Source organism: Atractosteus spatula, chromosome 8, assembly GCF_055471065.1.
Source record: "Atractosteus spatula isolate fAtrSpa1 chromosome 8, fAtrSpa1.hap1, whole genome shotgun sequence".
In the NCBI taxonomy this organism is placed as follows: Eukaryota; Metazoa; Chordata; class Actinopteri; order Semionotiformes; family Lepisosteidae; genus Atractosteus; species Atractosteus spatula.
In genome coordinates, this window is record NC_142713.1 from 50,305,433 (window position 1) to 50,322,632 (window position 17,200).

At 37.2% G+C, this 17,200-nt stretch overlaps 1 protein-coding gene across 2 annotated transcripts in view; it reads left to right on the forward strand.

Annotated features, from left to right (window-relative positions):
- exoc4 (exocyst complex component 4) overlaps positions 1 to 17,200 on the forward strand; it is a 217,901-nt gene that overhangs the window by 46,938 nt on the left and 153,763 nt on the right. For both annotated transcript variants that reach the window (XM_088923436.1, XM_088923437.1), the window contains exons 8-9: positions 8,987 to 9,132; positions 10,001 to 10,089. In XM_088923436.1, coding sequence (XP_088779562.1) covers positions 8,987 to 9,132; positions 10,001 to 10,089 — 235 coding nt within the window. The remainder of the gene's footprint in view (positions 1 to 8,986; positions 9,133 to 10,000; positions 10,090 to 17,200) is intronic.

Sequence of the window (17,200 nt, forward strand, 5' to 3'; positions counted from 1 at the left end):
AAGCAGCATATTGCTCCATCACCAGACTGAGGGCTGACTTTAGAGCGATTTTCATGTGAACACCGAATATACAGTATATGCTCTAACTGCCAGAAAATATTGGAAACTGGATTATCGGTTACCAAATAATTAATGATCTACTGTGTAACTTTTATCATGGAACTATATTTCAGAGAAATATTATGCCAAGTATTTTTGAAGTGCGTGAGTATTAAACTGGTCAATTATGCTGAGCTTTACAGATTCATTTTTAGCTTTTTAGCTGTCATTCACATGCCAACTTAAGTTCAGCATTAATTGTGTTTACAGACTTTTACCTTAAACTTTAAAGTTTATTACAATATTTGCAAGCAATATTTTATTTCTCATTAAATAGGTGCTGTGCTAAATGTATTTTACTTTGCATTAAAACTATCTGAACCTGTGTAAGGTGTACTGCACAGCACTGTTTGTTCTTCTGTTCCTTTTTTCAGTTACATATGAAAAGTATAATCTGCATAATACAGTATTATGCATATAATTGTGGGCTATCGAGGCTTCAATTATGGCTGTGTTTAGGTAATAGTATGAGTTTCCAAATGTTACATATTGTTAACAAATATGTCCTGCTGTGCAGTAACATAGATTAGTTTTAAAGTGTTGAAACCATATTTTCCTTTCTTTGTCTCCTCTTATTGTACAGTAAAGGCTGGCATGTGAATAACACTTTGTTCAGAATGAATCGGTAAAGTTCTGTTAACTTCATTGATAAATGGACAAAGCAAAAAGTTTATTCCATGCTGAAAAGAGAAGTAAAGAAACACAACGTTTCGGCTGTGGAGCCTTCTTTGGGTGTGACCCCGAACTCGCACTCAAAGAAGGCTCCACAGCCGAAAAGTCGGGTGTCCTTTCTTCTCTTTTCAGCGTGGAATAAACCTGTACTTGTTCCTTTGCAGCCTACGCAAATAGCTACTTGAACTACTTCATTGATAAATGTCAACCTCATTAGTAATCCTAACTGTTAGATTGAGTTGTTTTTAAGTCTTGCATTTCATTAGCGAATGAAATGACTGGGAGAACACAAGACAGTATATATGTCCTCGAAAAACTGACAAACCCATCCCAGAAGCCTGGCTGTCTGCAAACACCAACCATGTCTTCAGCGGCACTGTCAGAGCTCCTCTCGTGTCAGGGTTTACATTAATAAGCTTGTCTAATGAAATTGTGTTGTTTTCGTCAGTTTCAGTCAGGTTGTTGCAACTGTTAATTCTCGTGTTCATCGTTTAGAAGTCTTGGAGCTTGGAGAGAATGTGCCCTTTTCGCATCTTATTTTGGCCTGTGCACGCAATGCAAATTACTTGTTGGTTTGCAGAGTTTGAGAACCACAAACCAGAGTTTGAATTTGAAATCACTGAGTGAGACAGACGTGAAATTTTGTTATATTGTCTTTAAAAGGTTGTAGCATAAGCACTACTTTGGAAAAGAGTAAGTGCTGCCATAACAATTGCATAGTTTTAAATCAACAGTGGTGCTAAAGTGCAAAGTTCAAGAGAGGCCAGGAATTCTGACAATTTAAGAAATTCTCTTTAATAAAGACCTTTGATAACTGCGTTTGTCTTTCACTGGAAGGAGCCACTGTAGAACGGCTTTCAGCATGATCACTTCATCATTGATTGTGTTCCCAAGTCTCTTCTAATTCCTTTTTCAGTTCCCTGCAGCTGGAGGGCTTGACACTCGATTCAGTCACGAGGCACCAGCAGCTCAGAGACAGACACTTTTATATTAATACACTGTTCTAAACAAGCTACACAAAGCAAAATTGCAGAAGACCACAGTATCTTAAAACTACCAAGGGATCGGATGTAAATATAATAAGGAAAAGTGAAGTTCATTAATATTCGTGCCGTTAATTATGTAGAATGTGTCCCCATCTTACATGCTCATTAGTTCATATAACTAATGCATCATCAAAATAGATGGTATGTCCATATTGTTTCATTGAAGGATTATTTTAAAGTATTTTATCTGAATATTTTATCTACAGTCTCAGATTTATCTTGTTAAATCCATGAGGAATATTCTCCCAAAAATTAATATTTCAATTAGAAATTAAGAATTTCATAAGAAATGTCACAAAGAAGAGAAGACCCAGGTACTTAATTTGGTTGCTAGCAGATAATTGATCTCGTCCTGCATCAGCTTCAGTAACATGGTTAGCTAGGTAGCTCGTTTCAGACTCCCACAACCCCCTGAATAAAAAAAAGAAATAATTGTCAGAACAGGACCAAGTGGATTTTTTTCACTTTTTACTTTTCACTTCTAGAAATAAAATAGAAAACATGAACAGGTAGCTCTACAAACATATGGCTGTCCAGTTACAGGTAGGGTTTATTAGAAACACATCTGTTGGTGAACTGAACACTGAAAAGTAAGATAGTTTCCACTAGGAAACAAACAGTACATAATAAGCCATTTGAAAATCTCAATGTATTATTAAGTTCCAGTTATATTAAACACTATTACTAACTGATCAATAATGTGGAAAATGGCAAATGTTACTAATAACCAGATCAATAGTACAGGAATGGGAGGCAGTGGCAAATACTATTACTGAAAGCAACACAAATATTGAATCAAATATAAACTTTAACAAAAGAGGCATGCCTGTAAACCCACAAATTACTGTGAAGACCTGTCGGACATGTCATGTCATGCCGGTCGGACACTGCTACACAAATAATACGAAAATGGACTAAATCATGAAAACTTTCCCATCAACAAGCTTACTGTATGTTACTGTTGAATATATGGCATTTTCCAATGTTTATCATCAAAATTTCTATAAATGTACCTGCTTTTTGTGTTTTTAATGTATTTTAATAAGGAAAAAGGGACATTTTGTCAGTATTTTTAAATTGGCCACAGTGGTATGGTTACAGCCTTTTCCACTATAGTAGAACAGAAGGGTCTTACAGATAATCTCCGCAGAGCTGAAAATTGTGGGATTTGGTTACGTATGTAATCAGTAGCAACAAAACTGTTTTTTTAAATATACTGGTAAACCTAAATCATGACAGCATTTCAGGGATTATCGCATTATGTTTAGAGAAATGCAAATTAAACCATAACTTTGTCTGGGGGAAAAAAAACACAACATACAGTAACAAGTGATCTTTGAGTCCTCCGATTCCAATTAAAGAATATTATCTGGTGAAAATCCTTTATTTTGCCTACCTTCTGATCTTTAAGGAATTTATAATGAATGTTTAATTAAAGTATGATCCCAATGTCATCTGCTTATAAACAAATATCTTAGTTCGTTCTGCCTCTATTAAAGTGTGTATGTTAGGAATATCCTGTTCCGGTAAACATCTTCATGACACTAACTCATTACTGTTTGCTCTTATTAAGAGAAACCGTGCAGCGCGTACAGATGTTTTCACGGTGCTCGTAGAAAACGTGCCCAGCATATTCAAAACTAAATCGTATCATTTTCTCTTTTTTTGCTACTCGGTGCTAATTGCTCTTATATTTTTTAATTTACCGGTGTATGCTTCAAACAACATAGACATTTAAAGACGTGCTTATGAATACAGGTTGTAACAGTTCCTTTCAAACAGTTGTTTGGAAGCAATAACAGTGTTGTTCTTCAATTAGGTCTTTTGACAAAGTTCAGTTCATCTGTGAACAGCACAATTGAGTTATCCTATCTTACTTGCACATTATAACTGTGTCCTTCGTAGCCAAGAAAGTTGCACAATTTAATGAGATGCCTGCTGCAATAAAGGTGATTTTAATAAGATTTAATATTGTTGACAGCAAAAGAATAGTTACCTTCTGGGCGAGATGCAGATATAACGGTTATTGGTATAATGAGGGTGGAGGGTAATTTGCAGCTTTCACAAAAAAATTAATCATCTCTTGTCTCCTGGAGGAAAACCATCTTTTATTAGTCTGAAACTAAGCTTAAGATTTTCCCAGCATTTAAATGGAAACAAATTTGAGATCTTATTATCTATTAGCAGCTACAGGATACAGGCAAGGAATATTATCAGGCCATTAACATTTTATTTGCGGATTAGCTGTTAAACAGATTTATAACCCACAAAGGTCAGTCACAGACCTCAAACTTGTTGAGTAAACCCCACCGTGCTTTTTCAAAACAAAATGTTGATGTCTGTGTAATTTTTGAAGCACTGCTTTATTTTGAAGACCTATACTTAATCTGTCATGAAACATACTTTGTGCGCCTTTGTGGTTAATTGCTTCAAAAGTTCAGTAGTTCATGTTAATGCAATTTAAGCAGGCTGGACTCTCCATCAGTAAAAACTGGCATTTAATTAAGTCCAAGGTTACATACTCTGCTACTTCCATCAGTACATCAGTTCGTCATTAGCAATTAATACAGCGATGGAATTATAACGTCACTTGCTTTCTAATGCTCAATGAATGCCATAGATTACATTTTCTACTGTTCGTCTCTTTTGCAGTTTAATTATGTCATTAAAATTAAGATATATTTATATGCTGTAAGTAATTGTTTTCTCTTAAGGGTTGTGTGACATTTGCAATGGTGCCTAAACAATATCAGAGGTTATGAACAGCCTCAAATCTCAAGTCAATATATATCGCATTCACAGTTTGTGAACAGAAATGACAGAGATGTTTTTAAGTACTCCAAGTGCAATTTATGTATTGAAAATGTGGTATTTTTCAAAGTGAGAGCAGAAGATATTGGGATTTTTAAATGCATGTGCTGTTTATGAAGCCAGGGGAAGCAATCGCACCACTTGTCAGACACATAACTCTTAAAATATACAGCCTCTCTGCACTTGCATGAGAATACTGCACACCGTTTTCTGCTTATGTGAGTTGGACCCCTGTATAAAAATATAAAGTGCTGTAATTTGTAAGTCTCATATCAGAATTACCCTTCACATCTGTGGTGTCGATAACATTTATAGTACACTGCTGTGCAGAAGACTTAGACATATTTGTGTTTTTCTTATATTCTTATTATATTTTCTATAATGCATACATAAACTAAAACTTTGTTTTCAACATTAAAACAACAAATAAATATAAATAAATATTATTCAGAAAAATAAATGTATATATAATACTCACCTTAATATACAATCTAATTCAGTATGTCCCCCTTTTGATCTTCCAAGCCACTGAAAGTCTTCTCAGAATATGCTGTATAAAAGCTTGTGGAATTCTGTATTCTATCTTTTTTTTTTAAGAACTGACAGAGGGTTTGAGGGTTTTTAAGGGTTTTCAGATACCTTTTTCTTTTGGCATTAAATTGTAATTATTTTAGCTGAGTGTTCTGGATTCATATTAAACCCTTTTTAAAGTACTTCAAAAATAACAAGAGGCCAAGAGGTTATAAACTGCTTTAAATCTAAGGTCAAAATATATTGCATTCACATTTTCCTAGGAAGAATAGAAATGTATTTTTGAAGTACTTCGGGAACAATGTATGTATAGCAGGGTCTCAACATTTGCGAACATTTGGTGCAGAGAACCATCGTGAATAGCCAAATTTGCATATAATGAAGTCCACCCCTCTACTATTGCATAATGTACTACAGTATATAGTATGTGTAGTTAAGAGATATACTGTATGTAACCCTGCCTTATAAGATAAAGTACATTGGTTTTATGTCTAATAAAATAACACAGATCAACTAAAACAATAAACAGCATGAATCCCTCCTGTACCTCCAGGGAATGCCTGCACTTTTTCTCTTAGTTTCTCTCTGTGATTAGCATGCCCCACTGCAGTAAACAGTCAATAAAACTGTCAGTGAGTCTGTGAAGTCATCTCCAGTCTGTCCTTTCCCATGCTGTTGACGTAGAACCAAGAGTGTTTGTTGCAGTATAAAAACAACACTACGCTGCGATGTGAATGCAGGGTAGTGAATACTTGGGAAGGTGGCAGGGAGATGATCACTCACTCACTAGATTCTTCTCATAATCCAACTCTGTTGCTCTGATAATTTGAAGATTGCCATTAACAGTTCAGCTCAGTTTCGTCCCGCTCTGCTCTTTTTCTTGTCCAAGACCCAGTTGCTGAGACTAAATCACAGATAACCGAATTCTCAAATGAAAAATGATTCTCAAATCCAAAAAGTTCTTGGATGTCGAGATCCTCCTGTATTTTTTCAAAGTGAGAGCATTTAATTTACAATGACAAGCTAGCCTCTGGCAGCGGCAGTTTGACTGGCATCCAAGGTAGTAAATGCTTTTGGGAGATTCAGTGTGTTAAAGGTAGTGTCTTAAATTGTAGGATAGTACAGAGAACTGCCAATACATTCTTAAGATAAGATTTCCCAGTTTAAGGTCTGTAAATTAATTTAAAGTAGGGTCAATCAGACAAAGAATAAAGGTTTCAGTAATGAGTTGATAGGGGTGCTTGTGATAAAGTTTAAGGCAGAATGGTATAACACATCAGGTTTCCCAAGAGATTCACACCTAGGGGGTTACTCATTTTTCCACTATTGAATGCAGATATCACATGGTGACACATGGCAGCCATTCTGTGCCAAGTAGCAATAGAGCACCACCTACACGATACGACAGTGGGTATAGAGAGTCATCACCCCCGTTCAAAATGCTCACCTTTTGTTGCCTTAAAGCCCAGAAAGAAGACAAATAAAATCAGACTTTTTCCAGTTTTATTTACAAATTGTACCTTGCAACATCCAAGTGAAAAAAGAAGTAGAATAACTGGGTTGGATAAGAGAACACCCCCTGAGTTAATACGTGGTGGTTTGCTTGAATTACAGCCTTGAGTCTGTTTGGATACCTCTCTACCAACTTTGCACACCTAGAGGGAGGAATATTTGCCCATTCCTCCTTACAGAATTGTTCGAGCTCAGTCAAACTGCGTGGTGACCGTTGATGCATTGCCCTCTTCAAGTCATTCCAAAGATTTTCAGTGGGATTTAGGTTGGGGCTCTGACTAGGCCACTCCAGGACATTCACCTTCCTGTCCTTCAGCCACTGTACAGTTGCTTTGGCGGTGTGCTTTTGGGTCATTGTCGTGTTGAAAGGTGAACCATCTTCCCATTTTCAACTTCCTGGCTGAGGGCTGCAGGTTTTCTTCAAGAATTTGCCTGTAGTTTGTACCATCCATCTTCCCTTCTATCCTGACAAGTGTCCCAGTCCCAGCTGAAGAGAAACACCCCCACAACAGGATGCTGCCACCATCTTGCTTTACTGTAGGAATGGTGTTCTTTGGGTGGTAAGATGTATTGGGTTTTCGGCAGACTTACTGTTTTACATTCTGGTCAAAAAGTTTGATTTAGGTCCACTTGGCCACAGAATCTTTGAGGTGCTTTACAGGCCAGATTTGTGGAGCGCTTGTGATGTTGTCACATGCACACAATGACCAGTCTTTGCCATAAAGGCCTGTAGCTCCTTCAAAGTTGCCATCGGCCTCTTGGTATCCTCTCTGATCAGTCTCCTTCTGGCTTGGTCATCCAGTTTGGAGAGAGAGCCTGATCTAGAGAAGGTCTGGATGGTGCCGTACGCCTTCAGCTTCTTAATGATGGTCTTGACTGTGCTCCATGGGATACTTAAAACCTTTGAAATGTTTTTATACCCATCTCCTGCCTTTCCACAACTTCATCTCAAAGTACTTTTGAAAGCACCTTTCCGCCCATAGTGGATTCTTTGCTTTGAAATGCACTTCCAAGCAGTGGGATCCTCTAGAAAAAGCTGCTTTTATTCTGAACTAATCAAAATCACCACAATTGATCACAGGTGGGAGCCAATTAGTTTGTTGTGTGATCTGTAAGGTGATTATACCTGAGGAAGTTTACAAATGCAATTGTAAGGGGGGTGTTCACTTATCCAAATATGGTATTTTACTGTTGTAATATTAATTAATTTTCAGAATGTTTTATAATATAATTTTCACTTGGCTAATGTGGGTCACTGTGTGTAAGTAAAAATGGAACAAGCCTAATTTAATTAGTTTTTATTTTCAGAGTGTCATACAACAAAAGCTACAAATTTTGAAAGGGGTTAGTGACTTTCTATACCCACTAGATAACTGGAGGAGTGCAGAATTACTTCTCCACTTGAGTTAAGGGTAGAAATCTACCTTTAGGTTAGGTAGGGCAGAACCTGAAGTGTAATTTAGTCAGGATACCATGGTTTATAACACGTTTTAAACCCATGCCATAGAATCTTTAATGACCAAGTAGTCGAGACCTTGGATTAGAAGTTCCAAAAGATGTCACCTTCTGTGGTACAGTGTCCCCTGTCACCATACTTAGAATTGGAAATTTGGTTCCATAGGAAAGACTGCCACCTACTGGTCAACAAGTGACAAGCATCCTGTTTTTTTAAATGTCTCCCATCACAATACTGACCAGGCCCAATTTTGCTTAGCTGATGATGATATGACACTACAAGATGGGAATGCTATTGATTGTAAGGATATTAACTTCAAGCATTGTTCATTCCTGTTTAAACAGCTTTTGGTTCTTCCAGTCCTTGGTCTGTAAGATGCATATAATAATTCTCTGTACTTGTTGATTAATCTTTGGATACCTGACCTTGACAATTGAGTGATGGTGTCCATTTTACTAAATTTTGTTCCTTCTTCATCTAATAACAAAATTCAGTAACAGTTTTATGAAATTGTTGTCATTTTCAGTTAAAAATTAATTGATTTCTGTATTTCATCAAACAGAAAGTAGCCTTTTACTATTGAGATCACAGGTGTATGCGGATTCTGATTAATGGCAATTAAAGATTGCTTTGATTGTGATCAATGAGAAGAAGCCAAGCCTGTCATTAAGCAGTTACGACACCAGAGAAAGCTTTGACTAATGTGGCTCCTGAATGAGTTCGAGACATGTGCACAGTGGTTTGTTTTCAAAGGAACTTGTATTTTAGTTGCTGCACCTGAACAGGGAAATAAAAGATGTAAGCATGGATGATAAAGAGGTCTGGGGTTGATCATCTGTCTTGCATTTCCCTTGTGTAGGTGTTGCTGATGGATTACCTAGATGTGAAGAACACTCGCAGTGCCTCTGAGCCCACAGCTCAGCTCACCTACGCCAGTTCTGGCAGTGACTTTGCTACCTTCTTTGGCAAGAAGAAACCCCAGAGGCCCAAGCAGTCCCTTTTCAAGTAAGAAATGTTCATTCTGGGAAAACTTGATTCTGCTCAGCAGTAGTCATTACACGTCATTTAGGAGCCTAATATTCTAAATACTTCTACTTAAAATGCAGTTTGATGAATAGAACACAGACTGTAAAACAACTGTAAATAACATTTTTAATGAATTCTTAGGAGTTTAGTCTGCTAGGAATGAATTTAAACTCAACTATTTTTATAAATAATATATACATTTCTAGTCACTTACATTAAACCTTGTGTTTAGATACAAAGCACATTGTAGATACAAAGTCTCAGGGCTCGTCACATTAAAAAATCCAAACACCTATAAGTCCAACTCAGTAGTACATTAAGGGAAGATTTTTAAGATGAATGAATTGAATAAGAAAGAAAAAATAAAATGAGAAATTTAGTTGATATAAAAAGATCAGCAGTTTAATAGAGGGTTCCCCATCTAAACCTTACCATCTAAAATTTGCAAATGATCGTGGGTGAATAATTGTAATTTTACAGGGGACAAAGGGAACTAGAGTCTTGAATTATTAATGAATATAGATCATAAATATGTACCATGCTTTGAGAAAGTGATAGTTATGTATGCATTTTTACGAAGAGGTAAGGTATAACAGCATTAACACAAACATAGTTGTCAGCTATGAAATTTATGCTTTTCCATTCTTTCATTCAGTATTCCTATAGAAAATGTATTAGTTTGTGTTGAATGAATCTTCAGTTGTCCTTTCATAGTAAGGATGTACATGACTGGTAGAGATTATGATTTAATGTTGATGGCTACATTCTGAATGTTTGGGAGATATCAGTAAGAGAAACCACTAATCTACACGCATCTTGACATTTTTTGGAAAACTCTGTTTTTCAGGTTCGAATCGTCATCCCACGCTATAAGCATGAGCGCCTATCTGCGTGAGCAGAGGAGAGAGCTGTACAGCAAAAGTGGAGAACTGCAAGGTAGGTACATCATCTGAAGACAGAGAGTGCAGGATGACTCTTGCGAATTTAATCAAGTGAAAAATATGCCCCAGACCGGGCTGCAGGAAATAATAGCTGCAGGAGTAGTAGAGTTCATTGTTTGGACCGCAGGCTTCGGAAGTTGTTACTCGTTTTTTTTACATAACCTTGCAATTTCAATCAGCGGTGTTTGTTTGTTTTTAATACTCCACTTTGCACAGGCAGCCTCTGTATATTGTTTTGATCAGACATCCTGATTGCCTGATTGTGGAAGATGATTCATAGCTCTTTATCTGAAAATCCCTTACAGCTCCACTTTCCCCTTGCTCGAGTTATACCTATGGAGTGATAGTCCTGAGTTATTCTGATAATATTTTGTTTTTGTGCTGTAACATGTTAAAGTAGGATACATAAATAGAAAAAGAATAAAAACATTGCAAAGCACGCACTCTACATATACATTAACAAATGTAGCTGTATGTGATGTAAACTGCAAAATCTTAGTAAAACCATCAACTGTTTTTTGAGTACAGTTAAACATAATGATTTTCATTCTTGCAGCAGAAATGGAAATCAGCATCGCAAGCAAAGCAGTTTTATTCATTATATGCTTTAGGAACTGTACATTCTCATATACAAGTCAACATAAGGTGCTGAATATTGCATGTGTACTACTCTAATTGTAATATATTTGCATGTGTAGAAAATCACAGAGAAAATACATTTTTAAAGTATTTGATTTTCTGTCTCATTAGTTTGATTTGTACTAGATACTTCAGTTTTAAAGAGACAAAATGGATAACTGCTCGGGAATGAGATTCTCTGATCCAGTGTGAATTAGAAATGCACATGACAAAACAGAATTGCAAATAATCGTTCATGTTGCAAGTATTAACAAATGGGGATTATTTTAAAAACTGTCTTGAATATGCGTGTTAATTTCCTGCTATTGTACACCACAGTAGTATTTGTTTTTTAGATATCAGTTTTACAATCTAGAGTAAAACTCCTGGTCATAAGCTATAAGAACAGTCACAAAGAAGAGGAGGGTGCTCAACCCTTCTTGCTAGTTTGGTATCAAGTAGCTAATTGAACAGAAAAACATATCCAGACAGGTTCCTGGCTTCAACAATATGACTGAGTTGCTTTTTCTATACTTATACAACATCTTGGGTCAAGACATGCCTCCTGTTCAAGGCTTTATAAACCACATAGTTTACACTTATGTTCTCTGTTCAAGACTGAAAATATCTAGTTCTCTTAGCTTGTGTGCAAGACATTGATTTAATAATAAAAATAATAATAAATTCCTTAAACTTAAATAGTACTTTTCTGGACACCCCACTCAAAGTGCTTTACAGGTAATGGGGACTCCCCTCCACCACCACCAATGTGTAGCTCCACCTGGCTGATGCAATGGCAGTCATAGTGCGCCAGAACGCTTACCACACATCAGCTATCAGTGGGGAAGAGAAGGGAGTGATGAAGCCAATTCATAGATGAGGATTATTAGGAGGCCATGACTGGTAAAGGCCAATGGGAATTTTGGCCAGGATGCTGAGGTAACACCCCTACCTCTTTCAAGAAACACCCCAGGATTTTTAACTATATTTGATAGTGACTTTTGCTAGCTCATTTGACACTAAAAAATAGAGCAATCCAAATAGATTGTGTTCAGACACAGGATTCTGCCACTTGGGTGTGCTGCTCCTTGAGTATCTGTTTTACAGTGAGTGAAATTATTCAAAAGCCTTGACTTGATTCTCTTGAACAGTATTTTCTGTATAATGGGTGAACTACAAATTGGTAAATAGGATAACTTTGTAGAAGTAAACTATAGAAAAATTGTAGTAACCTGGTGGATTTTAATATCAGGATCATCAAAAATGATGCAATTAAAACGTCATTTTCTTCTTTGTACGTTTACTGTAGATGTGGATAGATCTTTAGCTCGGATTATTGCCTATATACCTCATAAAACATATAAATCAATGGAAATTGGTAATGGAGCCTTGCAGAGGATACAGATCTACACAGATCAAAGCCTGGTTAGAGTGGTCATGAAACAACCCTTATCTAATCTGTGCATTTTGAGCAATGGAGGCTGGCATATTTCTGTCTTGGACCCTTTAGATCTTTTGATGATCCTAATAAAAAATGTACAGTACATTTTTCAAAATTTATGGTAGAATCAAGATCGAGGAAGTGACATGAAAGATGCAGAGTGCCTTCAAAAGTGGTGGTTGTAATTTTAAAATAGCTTATGAAACATTGAAAAGCACTCAGTTTCAAAAGATTTTATTTCAGCACTGAACAGAAATAGTTATAAAGGGTAAATAGGCTGACTTTTTTGAAAAAAGATTATAATTTGATTAGGTCGTGAGATGTAATGTTGAAATGTAATACCTTGATTCAGACATACCTTCATTACTGTGCACTGTGAAGGGCATTTTCATCTGATTTCAAAGGCCATGAGGTGAAAAAATAGCTAGTGTGTGTTCCTGAACCTATTTCCAATAGACTGAATGTAACTTTCCTGTTGGATTATTCTGGAGTGTGTTGTTTTAGATGAGCAATATGGTAGTGGTTGTGGCTAATTACTATGGTCAGTTGCAAGATGTAGGGAAAGTATTTACGATGGCAGGATGCTATTTGTGTTCAGTCATGAGTGCTAATTAACACTACCCAAATGTTAATTTGTCAGTTTGTTTCTCTGATTCTTTTTCGCAGCATTTGTTGAGGCAGTGCTTTCTTAGTGCATTTGGTCAGATCTGCATTGCAAAAACCCCGAAGGAATGCTCCAAAAAAGTGTGCGTCGTCTTGTTTGGCTTCCTTTTAAAAATGTGATCTGACTGAAGTTAAGCCGATTCACTTCTATCCCATATCTCTGTCTGGACCAGTGACACTTGCGGATGTGGATAAGGCACTTGGTATTGAATGGGTCCTCGATCAGAGTGAAACATTCCTTGTATTCCACGATACAGTGCCCTCCAAAAGTGTTTGGATAGCAAAGCCAAAACTTATTTTTACATTATATTCAAGTGGTCTTTCTTACCTATTTCTGATGGTGAGTTTATTCTTATGATATAATGTGAGGATGATGAGTACAATATACATATATGCTGTACAGTTTGCCACTGAGTACTTTAGAGAAGTAGTGTTTGAGGTAGAGTTTTGGGAAAGGATTCTCTAAATCCAAATTTAGGTTCAGTTTTAGCAGCACCACTTGAGAGCAGTGTGATGACGTAAAAGGGTCATGAGCAAGCTCTCAGAATACCTGGGTCTAAACCAACACATTCCAAACAGTGCTCCTTTATTTTCAAAGTGAAAAACATACCAGTCACAAAACAAAACAACAAACTAAAACACCTAGCTCTTTGTTGAGCTACTGCCTAAACTGGTGTATACTCTCTGTCTACCTGCCGGGAAAATAAGCTGCTTACTGGTATTAATGAAAACTTACTGTTGTACAGCCACACAGGCTCTTTTACAGCATCTCTCACGCTATACAGGTTAGGCATAGTAGGTGGTTACTCACATGAGTCTTCTCCTCCCGTTTTCAGTCCTACACAGAGTATTGTTTCCTGGTCTCCGTTTCACACAGAGTATCTCCTCCTTTTAGTCATCTGGCCAGTTTCTTCTCCTTTGCCTGTTCGGCTGTCTGCTTATATAGTCTGGGGTAGGGCATACAACCGCTCTCCGTTCTACTGATTGTTTGCAATCTCCGTTTTGTGGGTGGCAGCTCTGGTCAGCCGTCTTCTCAGAGGCAAAAATGCATACTATATTGGGAAAGTAGAGCCCTTTGAGGACCCTGCCCCTGTAATGTGTTCTCACAGCAACAACCGCATCATTAAGTTTGCGGATGACACCACTATAATAGGCCTGATCAGCGATGATGACGAGTCCACTTACAGGGATGAAGTCGTACAGCTGCTTAGGTGGTGTCATAGCAATAACCTGGACTTGAATGTAAATAAACAAAAGAGCTGATAGTGGACTTTCAGAGACACAGGCCGCACACTCACAGCCCACTCAGTATTGATGGAACGGAAGTGGAAACAGTCACCAGCTTTAGGTTTTTGGGAATTCACATTTCTGAAGATCTAACCTGGACTGTGAACACGGACTCTATCTTGAAGAAGGCTCAGCAGCGCCTTTATTTCTTGAGATGCCTCAAACGATGGGGGATGCCAGTACCTGTGTTGGTGAACTTCTACCGCTGCACCTTCGAGAGCATCCTCACCAATGGGATCACCGTGTGGTATGGCAACACCTCTTCTCGAGAAAGAAAGGCACTGCAGAGAATGGTCAGTATGTCCCAGAAGATCATCGGCTGTGGTCTCACCGAGATTAAACAGCTCTATGAGGACCACTGCCGTGGTAGAATTCTGGCCACAGTCACCACCCCGGGCATGAGCTCTTCACCCCATTGCACTCAGGCAAGAGATACAAAAGCATACGGACACTTACTGTACCACCAGATTCTTCAATAGCTTCTATCCACAAGCAGTGCGATTGGCGAACACATTTAGCCATGCCCCTCGGACCACACCTACACCATCTTCCTCATTATGATTTCTTATTTATTGCACATCTCCAGTCATTGTTTACATGTCTGCATTGTTTACATTCAAACTGTTTACTTGTTTACTTATACATTGTCTATTGTTTGTATATTGTCTTGATGCACTGTCTGCACTTCGTGTTTTTACACTTGTTTTAACAATCGACAGACTTTCTGTAAGTAAGAATTCCATAGTATCAGTAAATGTATCGGTTACATATGGCAATAAAGTTCAAGTTCACATAAATAGTTGTCATAACTATGAAGATTATTTGTGTTTTTTTTTAAATAGTTTTTTTTATTAAGAATCCCTCGTATTTTTAAATATAAGTTAAGAAGCCTCCTCCATTTCAGAAATCCTCGCTGTTTTTGTTATATATACAAAGATCTTTGTTCCACTGAACCACTTTACCCAAAATGAGAATATTTTACATCCTATAGTAACAAAATCTGTGTTCGGCCCACTCTGAAAAAAATAATTGAAAAGATCAAACTTGGCTTGGCTTAATCAGCGCCCTTTACATTTGTAGTGAAGCTACAAATCAAAATTAAGAACCTGTCAATCAGAAGCAAACAATATCTCCAGAGGTATTTTTCATTTTTGAGTTGTTGCCAAACCTTAAGAGGTTAATTAAGTTTTGAATATATATTACAGTATACGATGAGAGCCCTTGATTGTTACCCAACGTTTCTTAATGAGACATGTGATAAATAAATATTAGTCTGCCTCAGAATGTAACTCTTAAGATGTTTTGAAGGCATGGAACAGAGTGTTATTGGTTTCATGCTGATATGTAGATTAAAAACTTTCTTTGTGCATAATACAGAAACCAGCTGCTGTGTTTGGCTACAGCAGCAGATTCTAAGCTGTATGGCTGAAATGCATCCAACTGCTTAATCAAGCTGGCCCTTTCAGTCCCCTGAGCCTCTCGTCCTACTTTACCTGTGTGTTGTATTGTTTCGGCTGAGGATAAAGGCCATTGACAGAAACACTGTCTGCAGTGTAGTTCATTCACTAAGCTTTTGTTGTATTTGTAAATGCTATGTGATGATCTTCTGAAAATAGATAAAACTGACTGCCTTTGAAAAGTTCAAAAGTCTGCCTGCTTTGGAAGTAATTAAAATGTTTTTCCTGATCCGACAGGGAAGGAAGCTCAAGTATACAGGCGATTTAAGTCCACTCGCATTGTTCTTTTATGTCTTTAGGAGTCAAAACACGTTTTGTACTGTATTATTTTCATTCTTTTGGAGTAATGAGTAGAATTTTCTACTGCTGCATTCAGTGTAAATCCTAAGAAACGTTCACGACTTGAAGAGGTACTCATTACCTTCTCTGCTAAAGGAGGTCTCTCACAAATGAACTGATTTCTTTTTGTTTGAAATTAAATAGATAAAGTTAATGTGCAAACGTAATTATGGTTCCATATGTCTTCCCATCTGAAAGCATTAATAGGCAGTAGTGAACATAACAGTGATTCTTTGCTCGTGTCTGTGTTCAAGTTTAATTTACATGGTCAGTTTTCAAACCTGTCAAATGACTGTGGTAATGGAAAAGTGAATACAACTTATTTTCTAATTCCAGTAGAACACAAGCAAGTAATAGAAAACAAAAGCTGCTTTGGCAGTGTACCTTTATTGTTCATTATTGCTGTTAATTTATTGTTGCATATTCAAATTAGCCATTCAAAATACTAGAATATCATGAGGATGAAACATTCATGGTTGCATTTAATTTCTTTTGTAAATGTAACAGTAAGTTGCTGGTGCAGTGTTTAGCATTGCTGCCTCTCAACACTGGGGTTCTGGGATCAATTCCTGTGATGGTATCTGTGTGGAGTTTGTATGTTTTCCCCCGATTTGTGGGAGTCTCCTCTGGGTGCTCCAGTTTCCTCCCAAAGTCCAAAGGCATACTGGTATGTTAACTGGCTTATGAAAACAATGGCCCTGGTGTGAATGTGTACATGTCTATTTTTGTGTCTGTGTGTGGCCTGCGATGGTCTGGCATTCTATCCAGGTGGTGTAGCTTGCTGGGACAGGCGTCGGCTCCTTCACAACCCTGAATTGGATGAGGCAGAAAATGGATGAATGGATAATTTGAGAAACAAAATCCTTCATAGAATGATACCCAGAATCTGAGAAAATATTATGGAAAATTATGCTATTAGTCGCTGTTAAAACAATCTACTAGCTCCGATGTGCAGCTCTGCTGAAGTAGCCAATTTTTAACTCAATAAACAGATCTTGTCCATAGAGTGAGATGAATTTCTGAATTGAGGAATGGATTGGGTTTCTGACCTAATTGTTATCTTTTAAGCTTAATTTCGGTTTTCCTGTTGTGTGCCTCCTTAGGAATTGGACTTTTCTTATTATATTGTAGATAATATTAATATAAAATGTAGATATACGTTGTTTATTTATCTTTAGATTTTAAAGAAACCTTCTTATACCATGTTTGTGCTTTCAGATTATCCAACAATTTAATTTCTGCATATGAGTTTATTCTGGACAGCTAGAGGAGTGTCCTGTGTGACAGAGTGGTCTATAAAA